The 22,500-nt window shown below is 45.9% G+C and overlaps 1 protein-coding gene across 4 annotated transcripts in view; it reads right to left on the reverse strand.

Annotated features, from left to right (window-relative positions):
• Positions 1–71: 71 nt before the first annotated feature.
• The window catches only part of LOC121385753 (calpain-1 catalytic subunit-like), a 31,405-nt gene continuing 8,976 nt past the window's right edge, over positions 72–22,500 (reverse strand). For 3 of the 4 annotated variants that reach the window (XM_041516520.1, XM_041516522.1, XM_041516524.1), the window contains 7 exons: positions 15,965–15,982; positions 5,668–5,782; positions 4,658–4,719; positions 4,301–4,369; positions 3,424–3,502; positions 2,103–2,219; positions 72–187 (listed from right to left, as the gene is read on the reverse strand). In XM_041516520.1, coding sequence (XP_041372454.1) covers positions 102–187; positions 2,103–2,219; positions 3,424–3,502; positions 4,301–4,369; positions 4,658–4,719; positions 5,668–5,782; positions 15,965–15,982 — 546 coding nt within the window. In that variant the 3' untranslated portion in view covers positions 72–101. The remainder of the gene's footprint in view (positions 188–2,102; positions 2,220–3,423; positions 3,503–4,300; positions 4,370–4,657; positions 4,720–5,667; positions 5,783–15,964; positions 15,983–22,500) is intronic. The other variant, XM_041516523.1, reaches the window with a different exon arrangement.

The following is a 22,500-nucleotide window of genomic DNA, read 5'->3' on the forward strand; positions in this document are numbered from 1 at the left end:
GATGAGCTGTAAAGCTTAAAGTTAACAATGAATTGAATCATCAGCCACCACACAAACAGTAATGTAAGTGGAGCTGGTATTGCCGTAAGGAAGTAAAACCATTATAGCCGTCTACATACCTCGTTTCGTGTGAAAGTCGCTATACCTTCCTTTCCTCGCGTGGCCTTCTGCTGCTCCAGAAATATGTCTGAAAATATTAGTTAGAGAGTGAAGAAACCAAACTGGATAGCATTATCGCAAAGAAGTCTGATGCGTTTAAAAAGAAGATGAACGAAACATTAGATTGTTTACCGTTAATTCGACTACTCAAATGGAGGTCTGGGTTAGCTTTATTATAAGTGTACATATGAATGTGTTACAGCTTACTGTAGGCCACACACACACTCACAGAGACACACACGCACATACGCACACACATCCACATACACGCGCGCACGCACACACACACACACACACACAGAGAAACACACACATGCACACCGACATACACGCATGCACACCAACACACACGTACACACATCCACACACACACACACACACACACACAAACACACAGACACACACACATCCACACCGGCACACACACGCAGAGACACACACACATGCACACCGACACACACACAGACACATCCACACACACACACACACACACACACACAGACACACACACATCCACACCGGGAGACACACACACACACATCCACAACGACTCGCACAATCATACACACACACACACAGTGACACACACATGCACACCGACACACACACACACACACATCCACACACACACACACACACACACACACACACACAGAGACACACACATCCACACCGGAAGACACACACACACACACATCCACAACGACACGCACAATCATACACACACACACACAGTGACACAGACATGCAAACCGACACACAAACAGACACACACATGCACACCGACGCACACACATCCACCCACACACACTCACACAGAGGGAGAGACACACACACATCCACACACACACACGCACACCACACACATCCGCACACAAATCCACGCACACAGAGACACACACACATCCACACAGACACGCACATCCACACCGACACGCACAGTCACACACACACATACCTACATACACACACACATCTACACACACACAAACACACATCTACACACACACACACACACACCTACACACACACACCTACACACACACACCTACACACATACCCTACACACAATTTACATACACATCAACACACACACGCACACACCTACACGAACACACACACACAATCACACACACACACACACACACATACACACACACCTACACACACAGACACATACACACACACACATACACACACACAAACACACACACACACATACACATACACACACACACACATACACACACAGACACATACACACACACATACACATACAGACACATACACACATACACACATACATACACACAGACACATACACACACACACAGACACACACACACACACACACACACACACACAAGACACATACACACACACCTACACACATACACACACACCTACACACACAGACACATACACACACACACACACACACAGACACACACACACAGACAGACACACACACACACAGACAGACACACACAGACACATACACACACATACACATACACACACCTACATACACACACACACACACACACACACACACACACACACACAGATACACATACACACACACAGACACATACACACACACACGTAATACTGTTATAAACCTGTTTTGCTTTTCTCTAACTAAAGACATCAGTGCAACGTTCTGTACATAAGGGTGCGTTTGCAATCACTACATAAGGATGCGTTTGCAATCACTACATAAGGATGCGTTTGCAATCACTACATACGGGTGCGTTTGCAATCACTACATAAGGGTGCGTTTGCAATCACTAAATAAGGGTGCGTTTGCAATCACTACATACGGGTGCGTTTGCAATCACTACATCAGGATGTGTTTCAAATGACCGTACATTTAAGGATTAGTTCAAATTTGTTTAAGGCTGAGTGTCTCCTGACTACAAAAGACGACTGTTTCAACTCACTATACATAAGGATGAGTTTCGAGATGACTATGACGAAGTCTTGCAGTGAAATCTTGCTGTCTCGCCCGCCATATCGCCGGACGATAGACGTCAGAACGGCGCGGTTAACCGGGAAACCTGCAATATGAGACGTGATTACATTTAAGACAATTTCACTGTGACACTGCTGCCACCATCACTGGCACGGCTCCATTTCTGTTTGCAAGGTGTGTGTGTGTGTGTTGGAGGGGGGGGGGGGGGGGGGGCGTACATAACTACTTCTGCATGACAACACATTTCTGAAAAAAGGTTTGGTTTACATATAAGCACTCTAAAACGTGTAAAACAACATTTCGGAAACACGGCGGAAACAAGTAGACACTGGAGGAGGGGGCTGACTGAGATCTAGGGTGTAAAGCAACATTTCGGAAACACGGCGGAAACAAGTAGACACTGGAGGAGGGGGCTGACTGAGATCTAGGGTGTAAAGCAACATTTCGGAAACACGGCGGAAACAAGTAGACACTGGAGGAGGGGGCTGACTGAGATCTAGGGTGTAAAGCAACATTTCGGAAACACGGCGGAAACAAGTAGACACTGGAGGAGGGGGCTGACTGAGATCTAGGGTGTAAAGCAACATTTCGGAAACACGGCGGAAACAAGTAGACACGGGAGGAGGGGGCTGACTGAGATCTAGGGTGTAAAACAACATTTCGGAAACACGGCGGAAACAAGTAAACACGGGAGGAGGGGGCTGACTGAGATCTAGGGTGTAAAGCAACATTTCGGAAACACGGCGGAAACAAGTAAACATTGGAGGAGGGGGCTGACTGAGATCTAGGGTGTAAAGCAAAGTTTCTAGGGGCTCAGGGGTATGCTCTCCCTCAGCCCCGTAAGGTTTGTAGTATGATTTAATCAAAGTTTTCAGCTCTGTTGGTTGTCTCTTGATTTAGGAAGTGTACAAACAAATAGCTGTTGTGGGGTTGTGTGTATATATATAAAGCTAATAATCATATCAAACATTTATAGAAACACTAACACAAAGTTTCTTTTGTTTAGAACACATTGGTTAAATAATCATCGGCTATTGGATGTCAAACATTTGATAATTCTGACTCGTAGTCATCAGGGAAACCCCGATACATTTTTCTTAATGCAGCAAGGGATCTTTTATATGCACTTTCCCACAGACAGAAAAACACATACCACGGCCTTTGACCAGTTGTGGTGCACTGGTTGGAACGAGAAAAAACGCAATCAGATGAATGGATCCACCGATGTGATTCGATCCCGCGACGCAAGAGTAGAAGAGTACATTGATATTTGCATGCTAAACACTTACCTAAAGCACCAAACATAGAGTTCAGTTCAAACGTGTCGACAGTCCCCGACCTGTCTTTGTCGAATCTAATGAAGATATCCTAAACACAAATATGTCAGTAATAACATACACTAAATGAAATATATATATATTATATATATATATATATATATGTATATATATATATATATATATATATATATATATATATATATATATATATATAGATAGATAGATAGATAGATAGATATATAGATCTAGATAGCTAGATAGATAGATATATATATATAGATAGATAGATAGATGTCCGTGTGAGTCTGTGCGTGTATGTGTGTTTGTATGTGTATGTGTGTATGCACGTCTCCGTGTGTGTGTGTCTCTCTCTGTGTGTGTGTCTGTGTGTGTATGTGTGTCTCTGTGTGTGTGTCTCTGTGTGCGTGTCTCTGTGTGTGTTCATGTGTGTGTCTCTGTGTGTGTGTGTCTCTCTGTGTGTGTCTCTCTGTGTGTGTGTGTCTCTGTGTGTGTATGTGTGTCTGTGTGTGTGTGTCTCTGTGTGCGTCTCTGTGTGTGTCCATGTGTGTGTCTCTGTGTGTGTGTCTCTCTGTGTGTGTCTCTCTGTGTGTATGTCTCTGTGTGCGTGTCTCTGTCTGTATGTGTGTGTATGTGACTGTGTGTGTCTGTGTGTTTGTGTGTCTCTGTGCGTGTGTGTCTCTGTGTGTGTGTATGTATGTGTCTCTCTGTGTGTGTCTCTGTGTGTGTCACTATGTGTGTGTATGTCTGCGTGTGTGTGTCTCTCTGTGTGTGTCTGTGTGTGTCTATGTGTGTGTGTGTGTGTGTGTGTGTGTGTGCATGTGTGCGTGTGTCTAGTACCATGCACTATGATATATAATGTACTTACTCTGTATGTTTTCACATCTTTCCATAACATTCGTGTTTCATCCAAATCCAGCATTCCTGATCTGTTGTTCTGCACCTGTTAAGGTTGGTTGTGTTTGTTACTGTTGAAACTCGTCTAATTATCACAATCCTAGTCTGTACGACGAAAATGAACAGACAATAAACGCGGGTAGCACAGATTATTACTATTCGTAATTTTCCTCTCTCTGTCTCCCCCCTCCCGATCCCCCCACTCTCTCTCTCTCTCTCTCTCTCTCTCTCTCTCTCTCTCTCTCTCTCTCTCTCTCTCTCTCTCTCTCTCTCTCTCTCTGGTAAGAACTGTTTAATGTGGTTAAGGTCTGGTGACTAGAAAGGATACGTCTATCATCGTGAGGAGACTGCGACACGACTCCGTGTTGAAATGGGTCTTCTCTTTGAACTCTGAAATTGAAATCCAGTAAAATAGATTAAAGAATGAATGAATGAATGAATGAATGTTTAACGACACCCCAGCACAAAAATACACATCGCTATTGGGTGTCACAAATGGTAAGTATATGAACATATTATTTATGTAAAACCACAGTGTAAGGAGCTGGGGGGGGGGGGGGGGGGGGGGGGGGGAGTATAATACAATATATAAAATCAAGTTAAGTATATCTTAAAACGTTGTATAGAAGTCAAAGTGTTTTAAAAACTTTACAATTAACATTGGATGGAAATTAAAAGATTCCAAAACATTTCTGTTGCCAAATATATCATTTCTCGTCGGCTTGAGATAATCACACTCCACCACAATGTGGCGCACAGTCAGTGTACACTGACAATGCTCACACTGAGGGGGTCCTTCTTCAAAATAAATGAATGCGTCAAATATGTATGGCCGATGCGGGAACGGCACAAGACTACTTCATCCTTCCTGCACCGCCTGTAGATTAACGACTGGATCACAATTGTGCTAGATCGAGAGATAAGTAACACCATACAACATACCTGCGTTCAGAATCAATGAATGAATGGTTATCCCCACGCCAAAGCGAACTGGGTGTTGAGCAAAGGAAAGCACATGAATTAATTGATCATTGATATGAATTTACAAGTTAAATAGAAATACATTATGCAGGTCGAGATGACTCAGCCCTGATCACAAACAGTGAGTAGCAGGTGATGCGGCATTGGAGCCCACGCCCGCCCCCATCGCGCCTCGTTTTGTTCCTTCAATACCTTACGTACAGTAGAGAGAGAGAGAGAGAGAGAGAGAGAGAGAGAGAGAGAGAGAGAGAGAGAGAGAGAGAGAGAGAGAGAGAGAGAGAGAGCTTTACAGGAAGAGAGACATCAGATGGACAGAGAGAGAAACTTTCTCTGCTGGTAAAAGTGGCTGTACGTTACCTATCATTGACATATCAAGGAGGAACGCCTTGAGTTCCCTGGCGTCCAGTTTGCGGTCTTTTCCGGCGTGTTTGAAAAACGCGTCCGTGAACGTGTTCTCACCTGGGCGTGTTGGCTGCAATGTAATACACAAACATTGTAGTGTGTTGTTGCTTAGGGCGATGACGATTTTGATGATGATGATGATAGTCATATATGTTGCCGTCGTGGTTATCATCATCACTATCATCATTTTGATAATAACTATTAAACTCCAAAGACTAGTTTTGTGTTTACAGCCATCGTGTCATCATCATAATAATAGTCGTAGTCGTCGTCGTCATCATCATCATCATAGACATTGTCATCATCATCATCATCGTCATCATCATCATCATCATCGTCGTCATCATCTCAATCATTATAATGCATAACCTGTTTTTGTATGTGTGTATATCATCATCATCATCATTATCATCATCTCAATCGTTCATATCATCCCATAACCTGTTTTCGTGTGTATAACCATCACCACCACCACCATCACTTCAATCACCATTATTACCCTATAGCCTAATTTCGTATTTAGTCATCTATACAATTAACACAGAGACAAAGACATTTTTTGTATTTTTTGGACATTACAAACATGGATGAATCATGATGATGAGATGAATGGTGAAGCCGCAGTATTTCCATTTCGGTATGGCACTACTTGACAGGTCCGTGCTCCACGCTTGCTGTCAGTTGAGCTATCTTGGTATCACCCGAGCCCGGGGTACACGGAACCTGCAGTGCATGCCGGGTAACACACCCATAATCGCACTCGTGGAGTGGGTGAAACTCGGTGTGTGTGGCCTTACACCTACTCATTGAGCCTAGCGGTGCACTCACTCTGGGTTGGAGCCGATACTGGCATGAAAAATACCCTATTGCCTCAGGAGGCATTCGAACCTAGTACCTACCAGCCAGAAGTCCGGTGGCATAACCACTACACCGCCGAAGCCGGTTACGACGCACATGCTGTTCGTTTTTAGATTATCAACAGGTTGTATTTTTAATGAGTTACAGACAGGCGACCGTTGACGCTCCTTACTCCTTAGAAGCAAGATGCATTTTATATGCACTGTAATGGCCAACAATGCAGCACATACCGAAGTTTTTTATATACAAGTTATGTAACTGTGGCTAGCATTACCAATAACTATTATCCAGCGGAACCGGAAACGACGGGTGTAACTATTGTCCAACATGCAGCTGGTATTTATCATTCAAATATACACACTCACACAGCGGGTTTTAAATTTGACAAAAGTTTATTTTGAATGCCAAAATGCATGATGTAAGACTATCTACAAGCTTAGAAAAAACAACAAAGAAAAACAACCCACTACAACAAATTCAACCCCCATAATGTAGTTCAGTAAAGTTCGTTGCCAACACACATCATTATGTATACATACGCACGTCCATCTCTCGCCATTCTTCTACGACCCTGTGTCATAATACATTCACTCACAAATTAATGTTGGCAAGCTATTCCAGAGGCGGATCCACGAAATATTGTGCGGCAGGGTGGGAGGGACAAAGTTGTCAAAAGGCAATCCCAATGGCAAAAAAACCCAGAAGTGTGTGTGTGTGTGTGTGTGTGTGTCTGTCTGTGTGTGTGTGTGTGTGTGTGTGTGTGTCGGTGTGTGTGTCGGTGTGTGTGTGTGTGTCGGTGTGTGTGTGTGTCTGTGTGTGTGTGTGTGTCTCTGTGTGTGTGTGTGTGTGTGTGTCTGTGTGTGTGTGTGTCTGTGTGTCTGTGTGTGTGTGTGTGTGTCTGTGTGTGTCTGTGTGTGTAGGTGTGTGTGTGTGTATGTGTGTATGTGTGTGTGTGTGTGTGTGTGTGTGTAAAGGGGGGGGGGATAAAGAGGTCATCATCTTGGATCCGCCTCTGTATCTCCAAATAATAATAATAATAAATAATAATAATAATAATAATAAATAATACTAATAATAATAACCATGCACCAGTAGAAGCACGCGGAGACTAAACGCGATACAAAACCCACATAGATTTAGTTAACGAAGCCCACATGTCACCACACGACCCACGTTTAACACTCTCTGTATCCCGTTAAACTTGGTTTCCATAACATATGTCGCAGGACGCCGGTCGATACAGACCAAGCGTGGATCAGAACTTTTTAATAGAGGGGTCCCAAAACACGTTGTTGTTTTCTAAAATAGAAATGAAAAGTCCTTCACAGGTGATACTGTGTATTATATATAGTTTGACCCAAAATAGGGACGGTGTGTGTGTGTGTGGGGGGGGGGGGGGGGCTGGCAAGCCCCCGCGTCAATGCGTGCCTGAAGACTAACTCTTTGGTCTGCGTTCATAGGAAACCTGGGAGAGATTTTAAGAAAACTGCGAATTGTGTGAATTAAGGGTACGAACTACGTATATACCGTTAAGCGGTCATAAAGCTTCGCAGATTGGGAAGTCTTACCCACCCACTCCCCCCCCCCAAAAAAACAAAACAAAACAAAACAACAACACACCACCCAACAAAAAAACCCAAACAAACAAGGAAGGACGGAAGGAAATATTTTATTTAAAGACGCACTCAACACATTTTATTTATGGTTATATGGCGTCAGACATAGAGTAAAGAACCACATAGATATTGAGAGAGGTAATCCGCTGTCGCCACTTCATGGGCTACTCATTTCGATTAGCAGCAAGGGATCTTTTATATGCACCATCCCATAGACATATCACAGTCTTTGATACACCAGTCGTTGTGCACTGGCTGGAGCGAGAAATAGCACAGTGGGCCCACTGACGGGGATCGATCACAAACCGACCACTCATAAAGCGAGCGCTGTACTACTGGGCTACGCCTCGCCCCCCCCCCCCCCCCCCCAAACAACGAAAAAACACAAATGCAAATGCATACAATTAATTTGTTTTTAGCAGTGGACATGTAATAGCTTGTTCAGCTTTGCGTAGCTAGGATTTAATGATGGGGGTCACCCACTTCGCAGGGACCCACGTCACTTGTATCGTGTTATGATGGGGGTCGCCCACTATGCAGGGACCCACATGACTTGTGTCGTGTTATGATGGGGGTCGCCCACTATGCAGGGACCCACATTACTTGTGTCGTGTTATGATGGGGGTCGCCCACTTTGCAGGGACCCACATTACTTGTGTCGTGCTATGATGGGGGTCGCCCACTTCGCAGGGACCCACATGACTTGTGTCGTGCTATGATGGGGGTCGCCCACTTCGCAGGGACCCACATGACTTGTGTCGTGCTATGATGGGGGTCGCCCACTTCGCAGGGACCCACATGACTTGTGTCGTGCTATGATGGGGGTCGCCCACTTCGCAGGGACCCACATGACTTGTGTCGTGCTATGATGGGGGTCGCCCACTTCGCAGGGACCCACATGACTTGTGTCGTGCTATGATGGGGGTCGCCCACTTCGCAGGGACCCACATGACTTGTGTCGTGCTATGATGGGGGTCGCCCACTTCGCAGGGACCCACATGACTTGTGTCGTGCTATGATGGGGGTCGCCCACTTCGCAGGGACCCACATGACTTGTGTCGTGCTATGATGGGGGTCGCCCACTTCGCAGGGACCCACATGACTTGTGTCGTGCTATGATGGGGGTCGCCCACTTCGCAGGGACCCACATGACTTGTGTCGTGCTATGATGGGGGTCGCCCACTTCGCAGGGACCCACATGACTTGTGTCGTGTTATCATGGGGGTCGCCCACTTCGCAGTGACCCACAATACTTGTGTCGTGTTATCATGGGGGTCGCCCACTTCGCAGTGACCCACAATACTTGTGTCGTGTTATCATGGGGGTCGCCCACTTCGCAGTGACCCACAATACTTGTGCCGTGTTATCATGGGGGTCGCCCACTTCGCAGGGACCCACATTACTTGTGCCGTGTTATCATGGGGGTCGCCCACTTCGCAGGGACCCACATTACTTGTGCCGTGTTATCATGGGGGTCGCCCACTTCGCAGGGACCCACATTACTTGTGCCGTGTTATCATGGGGGTCGCCCACTTCGCAGGGACCCACATGACTTGTGCCGTGTTATGATGGGGGTCGCCCACTTCGCAGGGACCCACATGACTTGTGCCGTGTTATGATGGGGGTCGCCCACTTCGCAGGGACCCACATGACTTGTGTCGTGCTATGATGGGGGTCGCCCACTTCGCAGGGACCCACATGACTTGTGTCGTGCTATGATGGGGGTCGCCCACTTCGCAGGGACCCACATGACTTGTGTCGTGCTATGATGGGGGTCGCCCACTTCGCAGGGACCCACATGACTTGTGTCGTGCTATGATGGGGGTCGCCCACTTCGCAGGGACCCACATGACTTGTGTCGTGCTATGATGGGGGTCGCCCACTTCGCAGGGACCCACATGACTTGTGTCGTGCTATGATGGGGGTCGCCCACTTCGCAGGGACCCACATGACTTGTGTCGTGCTATGATGGGGGTCGCCCACTTCGCAGGGACCCACATGACTTGTGTCGTGCTATGATGGGGGTCGCCCACTTCGCAGGGACCCACATGACTTGTGTCGTGCTATGATGGGGGTCGCCCACTTCGCAGGGACCCACATGACTTGTGTCGTGCTATGATGGGGGTCCCCCACTTCGCAGGGACCCACATGACTTGTGTCGTGCTATGATGGGGGTCGCCCACTTCGCAGGGACCCACATGACTTGTGTCGTGCTATGATGGGGGTCGCCCACTTCGCAGGGACCCACATGACTTGTGTCGTGCTATGATGGGGGTCGCCCACTTCGCAGGGACCCACATGACTTGTGTCGTGCTATGATGGGGGTCGCCCACTTCGCAGGGACCCACATGACTTGTGTCGTGCTATGATGGGGGTCGCCCACTTCGCAGGGACCCACATGACTTGTGTCGTGCTATGATGGGGGTCGCCCACTTCGCAGGGACCCACATGACTTGTGTCGTGCTATGATGGGGGTCGCCCACTTCGCAGGGACCCACATGACTTGTGTCGTGCTATGATGGGGGTCGCCCACTTCGCAGGGACCCACATGACTTGTGTCGTGCTATGATGGGGGTCGCCCACTTCGCAGGGACCCACATGACTTGTGTCGTGCTATGATGGGGGTCGCCCACTTCGCAGGGACCCACATGACTTGTGTCGTGCTATGATGGGGGTCGCCCACTTCGCAGGGACCCACATGACTTGTGTCGTGCTATGATGGGGGTCGCCCACTTCGCAGGGACCCACATGACTTGTGTCGTGCTATGATGGGGGTCGCCCACTTCGCAGGGACCCACATGACTTGTGTCGTGCTATGATGGGGGTCGCCCACTTCGCAGGGACCCACATGACTTGTGTCGTGCTATGATGGGGGTCGCCCACTTCGCAGGGACCCACATGACTTGTGTCGTGCTATGATGGGGGTCGCCCACTTCGCAGGGACCCACATGACTTGTGTCGTGCTATGATGGGGGTCGCCCACTTCGCAGGGACCCACATGACTTGTGTCGTGCTATGATGGGGGTCGCCCACTTCGCAGGGACCCACATGACTTGTGTCGTGCTATGATGGGGGTCGCCCACTTCGCAGGGACCCACATGACTTGTGTCGTGCTATGATGGGGGTCGCCCACTTCGCAGGGACCCACATGACTTGTGTCGTGCTATGATGGGGGTCGCCCACTTCGCAGGGACCCACATGACTTGTGTCGTGCTATGATGGGGGTCGCCCACTTCGCAGGGACCCACATGACTTGTGTCGTGCTATGATGGGGGTCGCCCACTTCGCAGGGACCCACATGACTTGTGTCGTGCTATGATGGGGGTCGCCCACTTCGCAGGGACCCACATGACTTGTGTCGTGCTATGATGGGGGTCGCCCACTTCGCAGGGACCCACATGACTTGTGTCGTGCTATGATGGGGGTCGCCCACTTCGCAGGGACCCACATGACTTGTGTCGTGCTATGATGGGGGTCGCCCACTTCGCAGGGACCCACATTACTTGTGTCGTGCTATGATGGGGGTCGCCCACTTCGCAGGGACCCACATTACTTGTGTCGTGTTATGATGGGGGTCGCCCACTTCGCAGGGACCCACATTACTTGTGTCGTGTTATGATGGGGGTCGCCCACTTTGCAGGGACCCACAATACTTGTGTCGTGTTATGATGGGGGTCGCCCACTTTGCAGGGACCCACATTACTTGTGTCGTGCTATGATGGGGGTCGCCCACTTTGCAGGGACCCACAATACTTGTGTCGTGCTATGATGGGGGTCGCCCACTTCGCAGGGACCCACAATACTTGTGTCGTGTTATGATGGGGGTCGCCCACTTCGCAGGGACCCACAATACTTGTGTCGTGCTATGATGGGGGTCGCCCACTTCGCAGGGACCCACAATACTTGTGTCGTGCTATGATGGGGGTCGCCCACTTCGCAGGGACCCACAATACTTGTGTCGTGCTATGATGGGGGTCGCCCACTTCGCAGGGACCCACAATACTTGTATCGTGCTATGATGGGGGTCGCCCACTTCGCAGGGACCCACATGACTTGTATCGTGCTATGATGGGGGTCGCCCACTTTGCAGGGACCCACATGACTTGTATCGTGTTATGACGGGGGTCGCCCACTTCGCAGGGACCCACATGACTTGTATCGTGTTATGACGGGGGTCGCCCACTTTGCAGGGACCCACATGACTTGTATCGTGCTATGACGGGGGTCGCCCACTTTGCAGGGACCCACATGACTTGTATCGTGCTATGATCGGGGTCGCCCACTTCGCAGGGACCCACATGACTTGTATCGTGCTATGATCGGGGTCGCCCACTTCGCAGGGACCCACAATACTTGTATCGTGTTATGATGGGGGTCGCCCACTTCGCATGGACCCACAATACTTGTATCGTGCTATGATGGGGGTCGCCCACTTCGCGGGGACCCACATGACTTGTATCGTGTTATGATGGGGGTCGCCCACTTTGCGGGGACCCACATGACTTGTATCGTGCTATGATGGGGGTCGTCCACTTTGCGGGGACCCACAATACTTGTATCGTGCTATGATGGGGGTCGCCCACTTCGCGGGGACCCACATGACTTGTATCGTGCTATGATGGGGGTCGCCCACTTCGCGGGGACCCACAATACTTGTATCGTGCTATGATGGGGGTCGCCCACTTCGCAGGGACCCACAATACTTGTATCGTGTTATGATGGGGGTCGCCCACTTCGCAGGGACCCACATGACTTGTATCGTGTTCTGATGGGGGTCGCCCACTTCGCAGGGACCCACATGACTTGTATCGTGCTATGATGGGGGTCGCCCACTTCGCAGGGACCCACATGACTTGTATCGTGTTATGATCGGGGTCGCCCACTTCGCAGGGACCCACATGACTTGTATCGTGTTATGATGGGGGTCGCCCACTTCGCAGGGACCCACATGACTTGTATCGTGTTATGATGGGGGTCGCCCACTTCGCAGGGACCCACATGACTTGTATCGTGTTATGATGGGGGTCGCCCACTTCGCAGGGACCCACATGACTTGTATCGTGCTATGATGGGGGTCGCCCACTTCGCGGGGACCCACATGACTTGTATCGTGCTATGATGGGGGTCGCCCACTTCGCGGGGACCCACATGACTTGTATCGTGTTATGATGGGGGTCGCCCACTTCGCGGGGACCCAGATGACTTGTATCGTGTTATGATCGGGGTTGCCCACTTCGAGGGGACCCACATGACTTGTATCGTGTTATGATGGGGGTCGCCCACTTCGCGGGGACCCACTAGACTTGTATCGTGCTATGATGGGGGTCGCCCACTTCGCGGGGACCCACATTACTTGTATCGTGTTATGATGGGGGTCGCCCACTTTGCGGGGACCCACAATACTTGTATCGTGTTATGATGGGGGTCGTCCACTTTGCGGGGGTCCACATTACTTGTATCGTGCTATGATGGGGGTCGCCCACTTTGCGGGGGCCCACATTACTTGTATCGTGTTATGATTGGGGTCGCCCACTTTGCGGGGGCCCACATTACTTGTATCGTGCTATGATGGGGGTCGCCCACTTTGCGGGGACCCACATGACTTGTATCGTGTTATGATGGGGGTCGCCCACTTTGCGGGGACCCACATGACTTGTATCGTGCTATGATGGGGGTCGCCCACTTTGCGGGGACCCACATGACTTGTATCGTGCTATGATGGGGGTCGCCCACTTTGCGGGGACCCACATGACTTGTATCGTGCTATGATGGGGGTCGCCCACTTTGCGGGGACCCACAATACTTGTATCGTGCTATGATGGGGGTCGCCCACTTTGCGGGGACCCACAATACTTGTATCGTGCTATGATGGGGGTCGCCCACTTTGCGGGGACCCACATTAGTTGTATCGTGCTATGATGGGGGTCGCCCACTTTGCAGGGACCCACAATACTTGTATCGTGCTATGATGGGGGTCGCCCACTTTGCAGGGACCCAGAATACTTGTATCGTGTTATGATGGGGGTCGCCCACTTTGCAGGGACCCACATTACTTGTATCGTGTTATGATGGGGGTCGCCCACTTTGCAGGGACCCACAATACTTGTATCGTGTTATGATGGGGGTCGCCCACTTTGCAGGGACCCACATTACTTGTATCGTGTTATGATGGGGGTCGCCCACTTTGCAGGGACCCACATTACTTGTATCGTGCTATGATGGGGGTCGCCCACTTTGCAGGGACCCACAATACTTGTATCGTGCTATGATGGGGGTCGCCCACTTTGCAGGGACCCACAATACTTGTATCGTGCTATGATGGGGGTCGCCCACTTTGCAGGGACCCACATTACTTGTATCGTGCTATGATGGGGGTCGCCCACTTCGCAGGGACCCACATTACTTGTATCGTGTTATGATGGGGGTCGCCCACTTGTATCGTGTTATGAGGTGACCGGTAAATGTAAAACAAGATGGGGGAAAACGACGTGGTTGAGTGAAGAGTTTAAAGAACGAACATTTTTCCTGAATGCTGCAGGTGCCCGTTTCAAACACTTTGTGAAGAGAAATCCAGCGTCTGCTCCTGTGCTTAGTATTAACAACAGCATACAAACAGTGAACGAAGGCTCGAACTTAACAATTTGTCTCCCACGGCAATTTTTAAAAGAATTGCCATGGGTGAAACAGCTCACTGACAGCAAGTTTGAGCCTGCCTGTGGCTTTTTTTTTTAAAGTGTCATTTGCAGAAAATAAACATGACTAAAAATCTATTTTGCTATATGTAGACATATTTCAAATGTGAAAATGTTAAATATTGGCAGATAATGTACACCAGGTGTATATATTTTGCCATTGTTGAGGAGTTTTACTGACGGCACAAAAATGCCATCGGTAATGCTCTCTACCTACGGCAATTTATATCTCAGCGGTGCCGCCGTTAAGTTCGAGCTCTGGTGAACCACCTGAAACCTACTCCTAAATGATGTTAGAACTGTGTAAGCACACACGCCTAATACGAAGCACCAGGATACCCATGTACAACTGAAATGAGTCTAAAAGACTTTCCTTACACAGCCGTTGGTGAGAACATCTTTCCTTATTTTTGATAACACATAGTTGTTTACACACATACGTGTGTTAACAATTTAAAAACATACGACTGGCTGTTCCTAGGTGATGACCAGGTCACCATTATCATACATCCAATGAAAATAAGAAGGTGAAATGGATCACTCCGTGACGTACAAATTAACCTGAAATTGACTTATCTGTCAGGCTCAAGTTAACTATAAGCGAAAGGGCCGTAAATAGATTTTTGTTGGAAAAGGCATATACTTTTCTCTTTTTTCAGGATAAGTAAGAAATAGAATACAACATTCGTGTTCGTTCGATACCATTTATCTTACAACTCTTTATTTAAAAAGCTATCAAACTCGATTTCGCTCGTTAAGATACATTTTAAAACAATTCGCTGTAAAATAAATGGTATCTTAACACCCACTCATGCAGTATTCTAAATATAAACAACTCGTTGTAAGATAAATGGTATCTAACGGCCACTTATGTATTATTCTCTATGTAGCTATTCATAGACGGCCGTTAAAGACATGCTAAAATACATGCAGTTTGGTTATTAGGAGCCGCGTGCATTTTAGTCCACCTCCAGCAAATTGATATAATTGCAAACATCAAGCCATGACCCATTATGCTATTAGTGAACGACATTGAAATACAATGTAGATGTGTTTCCACTGATAAACAAAACAGTGACGTCTTACCGATAGGGGATCTTCTGTCTGAAAGTAATATCATTCGATAGGGTTAGCATGAAATTACAACCATTCAACCTTTAATTAAATATATTCATCTTAATTATGAGACAATGTAAAATGATATCATTCGACACGGATAGCAAGAACTTACAACCATTCAACCTATAACAGTACATACCACGGCCTTTAACATGACAGTACATACCACGACCTTTAACATGCCAGTTGCGAATATATAAAATAGAAAAGGTACGTCCTACGGTGTTTATCTTTTATATGCACTTTCGCAAAAACATGACAGTACATACCACGGCCTTTAACATGCCAGTTGCGAATATGTAAAATAGAAAAGGTACGTCCTGCGGTGTTTATTTTTTATATGCACTTTCGCAAAAACATGACAGTACATACCACGGCCTTTAACATGCCAGTTGCGAATATGTAAAATAGAAAAGGTACGTATCGGAACCGAGATAAAACTAGTCAGTGACTTTACGCTTTACTTTAGAACTGTTCAACAAAATAACCCACATATTATTAATAAATAAAACAAACAAACTGTCACGGGGATTCTATAATTCCCGTAACTGAATAAAACACGATTATCAAAATATCTCTCCTAACTGTATATCTATTAGATCTCTCTGTAACAGGCGGTTAAACCCTAGTATGGCTCGTCTCTAGGTATGATCAGAGATACGATCTTATATAAGGTATATATTATTATAGCACGTTAGTTCTCTAGAAACACAACAAAAACACAATACACTTTGGAATCTGTATTAATCTACGCTGACAAATGTACAGCCGTAGTAGTTAATTAATAACAACAATAATAACAACCCAGAACTGATCACTTAATTAGTTAATCTCTAGGTGTCTAGTTACACAATATGCGAATCACTTCACCGTTACACCACACCCACACGTGTGATAATTGAGAAACGCTTCCAGGGGAACTTAGTTAATAAAGGAATTACAACACCATTCCTAACTGGTTAATTTTTAATTAACCCTTACTACTCGTTCAGTAACGTGTGATAATTTAGGAACGCTTCCAGGGGAACTTAATTAATAAAGGAATGACAGCTCTATTCCTAACGGGTTAATTTTTAATTAACCCTAACTACTCATTCAGTAACCTTGTGACACAGAATTAATATTGGTACCTATCACAATAAAGACAATAACCTACAGTTTACCTAGGTCATCTAGGATGACTGGCTAAGCTTTATATTACCAAATACTCGTATAATGTCAGAACAAAAAGTCTACGATTTACTTGGTCAGATGACCGAAGACACTGTCTAAAGAATATTGGTATAATACAGTATTAAAATATTTAAAGTCACATCAATCACATCAAGGTTATACACAGAGCAGAAATAATATATTTACCAGTCCAAACGGACAACGTTCCCCCTGGACGCCTTCCAAATGTTTCTCCTCGATATCTCTAAAACACTAGCTATTTATTATAAATCAGGATTTTGCCTGGGGGTACAAGGCGGTACCTCACGTATCATCTCATATTCCAACTCTACTAGAGTCGGTATTATTTCTCTCTGATCGTCAGACTTACTGACGCCATCGTCGCCAAATCACGGTTGTAAAACCCGCACTCGCAGAGGTATTACGTAACTACTCGCCACATGGCCTCCACAGCTGGACTAAGTGCATATTGGAATGTCCGATCGCGCGAAGTATTACGTAACAAGTTGCCCATCTGGGCTTAAGTGCAATTAAACTGCACACGGCCCTCTAACACAATTAAAATCGCCACAGGCGAAAACAAATTAAGAGCATGTACCGTCACACACACCCACCTCAAAAAGGATATTTCCTCTACTCTAGGAATAGGGAAATATACTACATTAAAACAAAAAGGTGCGTTAACCGACGCATACGGACATTTATAACACATGTAATAATAAGGTGACTACCAGTAATCACACTGAGTCTCTGAGTCCCTGGTATACAAATAAAATATACCAAAACAAAACAGAAATCAGGAATGTCAACACATTATCATAACGTTCAACTTCGGGACAGGGCATCAGCGATTACATTGGATGTGCCCTTGATATGTTCAATGGTAATTGGGTATTCTTGCAGAAGAAGACTCCATCTCAAAACTCTCTGGTTGGAGGCTTTCATTAGGATGGTCCAGTCCGTCTTTGTCTTCTGGGAACAGCACAGCTCCAGCACCCACGTCACTGGCACCCACAGCTAGCTTGAACGGCATTCGGTAGTCTGGTGCTGCCATCACGGGAGACGAGTAGCGCCTCTGCTTGAGACGGTTGAATGACTTCTCGCATTCACCTGACCAATGGAACTTCGTTTCCTTCTTTCTCAGCGTCGCACGTTTTCCAGCTTTTCTCCGATAGGCATGCTGTCGACGCGGTGTAGCGTTGGGTTCCAAGCGCACATCTTGGCTTAAGGTATTGGTAACCGTTGGAAGGTCCCGACAAATGGAAACATTGTCTTGTATCAATGTAGTCAGCTTTGCTCGCTGGGGGTTTAAGTCTGCTAGAATCTGGCTGTTGGCCAACTTGATCTCCGCAGTCTTGACGTCATCACAGGAAATTGAGTGTCTCTCAATTTGGACCGGTCTCTCTGGAACTATCGGCAGTCTGTCAAAATAACCTTTTAGCAAATTGATGTGACAACACCTACTTTTCCTAACCCTATCAGGAGTGTTTATCACATACCCTGTCTCATTAACCCGTTTGTGCACAGCATAGGGCCCGAAATACCTGTTCTGCACAGAACCCCGTTTAATGGGAAGGTACAGCAGCACCTTATCCCCTGGTTTAAATTCCCGACTCTTAGCCTTCCTATCAAACACTGATTTTATTTTGCTCTGAGCATGGCTCAGTTGCTTCCTAGCCTTCCTATCAAACTCTTATTTTATTTTGTTCTGAGCATGGCTCAGTTGCGTCCTAGCTAGTTCGGTCGCCGGCAACCTCCGATCTCTAACTCTCTTATTTATTAATACTCTCTCAGTTAACAATGTAGTGCGAACTGCCAACAATTTTGGATCAGCCCCCTGCTCTAGAATTAACTCTTGTCTATTACAAGGTAAATCCCCTCTATCAAACACAACTGGTTCAATTCCCCTCTGCGGGAGATCAACAGGTTCCACCACATTTAATTTGTCAGTTGACTTATCTACCATTTTACTGATAACCTCATCCACTCCAATTTCATGGCTCACACACGTATCAGACAAATCACAAATATCCTCTGCGTCTTGTGCTAACGTACTGGCCATAGCCCTAGTCTTTACACACGCAGGATACTTAATCTCATCAACCTCACTCTCTTCTATTGGTAACGTGCTGTCTTTAATTAACAGTTGGTCACATTTCGGCTGACAACACTGACTAGTCAAATCATTTCCCAACAAAACTCCTATGTTTTCAACAGGCAAGTCCTTCACAACACCCATAACGACTGGTCCCGTCACAAACTTCGAACACAAGAAAACCTTATGTAACCGGACAACCATTTTTTCTCCAGTAACCGAGGTTAAAGCCAAACTACGTCCTATGTCTGAATTTTCAATACCAGCTAAACACTTTTTCGTTATCAGACTCTGACTACACCCGGTATCTCTATAGATTGATATTGCCTTAGGACACAACTCTTGTTTTTCATCACAAACCATACCAGTGGACACATACGGGTTTACTTTCTCTGCCATGGGACTAACCATTAACTCTCTCGCTAACGGAGCTGACCTCACTAAACCGACCACTTGCGCATTATCGCGTTTCCTTTTAAAACAGTCCCCGATAAGATGGTTATCCTTTTTACAGTAACTGCAATGTGGACGAAAAGTTTGTGCATTGGCTGATAATGCAGGCCTATCCTTACTTTGCCCACCAGGTGCATTCCTTGCCTGACTAGCTGACCAACTAGATGACTCTTCCCGATAGTTACTTTCGCTGGAAAAACCTGGCTGAAATTTCTTCTTATCACCCTGTTGTAAAGAGCTACCCGGTACTGCCTGAGCTTTGTGTATTAACACGTAATCATCTGCCACTATGCCTGCCTCCTCTATCTTTTTGACATCACGATCCTCTAAATGAATACGTAAGCTAACTGGTAATCCATTTTTAATGTCCTGTAAGATCAACAACTCCCGTAACTCGGTATATGACTCTACCTGATGAGAAACAACCCATTTATCAAACATCCCTGCCTTCTTAGCCACAAACTCACTATAAGACTGACCCTGCGTTTTTCTCAACTCGCTATACCGTAAACGATAATCCTCAGGTCGTAATTCATAAGCCCTCAACACTGCAGCCTTAACTAAGTCGTACTGACTTGCTCGCTCATCACTCATTGAATTATAAGCTATACTAGCCTTCCCCTTAAACTTAGACACGGCTAACAATGTCCACTTAGACTCCGGCCAATTTAGCTGCTTAGCGGCCCGTTCAAAAAGTTGGAAGAACATGTCTACCTCCTGATCGTCAAATACAGGCACTGATCTATAAGCCTCCGACATGTTAAAACCATTTCCTGCCTCACGTCTAACTTCTTCAGTATTCAACTTTAACTCATGTTCCACTTTTAATTTTTCTAACTGGAATTCTCTATTCCTTTCTTCTTTCTCTCTATCCCTATCTTCTCTTTCTCTCTCTCTCTCTCTCTGTCTCCCTCTCTTCTCTCTCTCTCTCCCTTTCCCTATCCCTATCTCTATCTTCTCTATCTCTATCTTCTTTCTCTCTATCTCTATGTCTATCTTCTCTATCTCTCTCTTCTCTTTCTCTCTCTCTCTCTCTCTCTCTCTCTCTCTCTCTCTCTCTCTATCCCTATCTTCTTTTTCTCTATCTCTCTCTTCTCTTTCTCTCTCTCTCTCTCTCTCTCTCTCTATCTCTCTCTCTATCTTCTCTATCTCTCTCTCTATCTTCTCTATCTCTCTCTCTCTATCCCTATCTTCTTTTTCTCTATCTCTATCTTCTCTTTCTCTCTCTCTCTCTCTATCTCTCTCTCTATCTTCTCTATCTCTCTCTATCTTCTCTATCTCTCTCTCTATCTAATGCACGTTCTTCTCTTTCGTACTCAAGCTTTTTAAAAGCTAATTGTTGTTCCACACTTAACTCATTTATTTCTATCTCTGGAACAATCTCACTGTCTTCCATAACAGGACTATCACCAAAAACTTCCTGGATAATAATTGTCCTTATATCTCCTAAGGTTTTAGCTGATGTTAAATCAATTTCTCGCTCACCCGCGATTTCAACTAACTCGGCCTTACGTGCTCGCTTAATCTCCACTACACTGAGCGTAGGCCTATCCAGCAAATTCTTATCCATGTTTAGATATGACGCACTTATTATTAATTAATTTTCTAGTGAACAACGTGCTACTTCTGGTTAATTTGTAAAATTAATTTATAAAGCCCCCATTTACAAACAATACTTTTTTAAATATGCATGTCCCGTTTCACATCCGGGACGAGCGCCCCAATTTTCTACTCCTGTCACGGGGATTCTATAATTCCCGTAACTGAATAAAACACGATTATCAAAATATCTCTCCTAACTGTATATCTATTAGATCTCTCTGTAACAGGCGGTTAAACCCTAGTATGGCTCGTCTCTAGGTATGATCAGAGATACGATCTTATATAAGGTATATATTATTATAGCACGTTAGTTCTCTAGAAACACAACAAAAACACAATACACTTTGGAATCTGTATTAATCTACGCTGACAAATGTACAGCCGTAGTAGTTAATTAATAACAACAATAATAACAACCCAGAACTGATCACTTAATTAGTTAATCTCTAGGTGTCTAGTTACACACTATGCGAATCACTTCACCGTTACACCACACCCACACGTGTGATAATTGAGAAACGCTTCCAGGGGAACTTAGTTAATAAAGGAATTACAACACCATTCCTAACTGGTTAATTTTTAATTAACCCTTACTACTCGTTCAGTAACGTGTGATAATTTAGGAACGCTTCCAGGGGAACTTAATTAATAAAGGAATTACAGCTCTATTCCTAACGGGTTAATTTTTAATTAACCCTAACTACTCATTCAGTAACCTTGTGACACAGAATTAATATTGGTACCTATCACAATAAAGACAATAACCTACAGTTTACCTAGGTCGTCTAGGATGACTGGCTAAGCTTTATATTACCAAATACTCGTATAATGTTAGAACAAAAAGTCTACGATTTACTTGGTCAGATGACCGAAGACACTGTCTAAAGAATATTGGTATAATACAGTATTAAAATATTTAAAGTCACATCAATCACATCAAGGTTATACACAGAGCAGAAATAATATATTTACCAGTCCAAACGGACAACGTTCCCCCTGGACGCCTTCCAAATGTTTCTCCTCGATATCTCTAAAACACTAGCTATTTATTATAAATCAGGATTTTGCCTGGGGGTACAAGGCGGTACCTCATGTATCATCTCATATTCCAACTCTACTAGAGTCGGTATTATTTCTCTCTGATCGTCAGACTTACTGACGCATCGTCGCCAAATCACGG

The sequence above is a fragment of the Gigantopelta aegis genome, chromosome 12 (genome assembly GCF_016097555.1).
Source record: "Gigantopelta aegis isolate Gae_Host chromosome 12, Gae_host_genome, whole genome shotgun sequence".
In the NCBI taxonomy this organism is placed as follows: domain Eukaryota; kingdom Metazoa; phylum Mollusca; class Gastropoda; order Neomphalida; family Peltospiridae; genus Gigantopelta; species Gigantopelta aegis.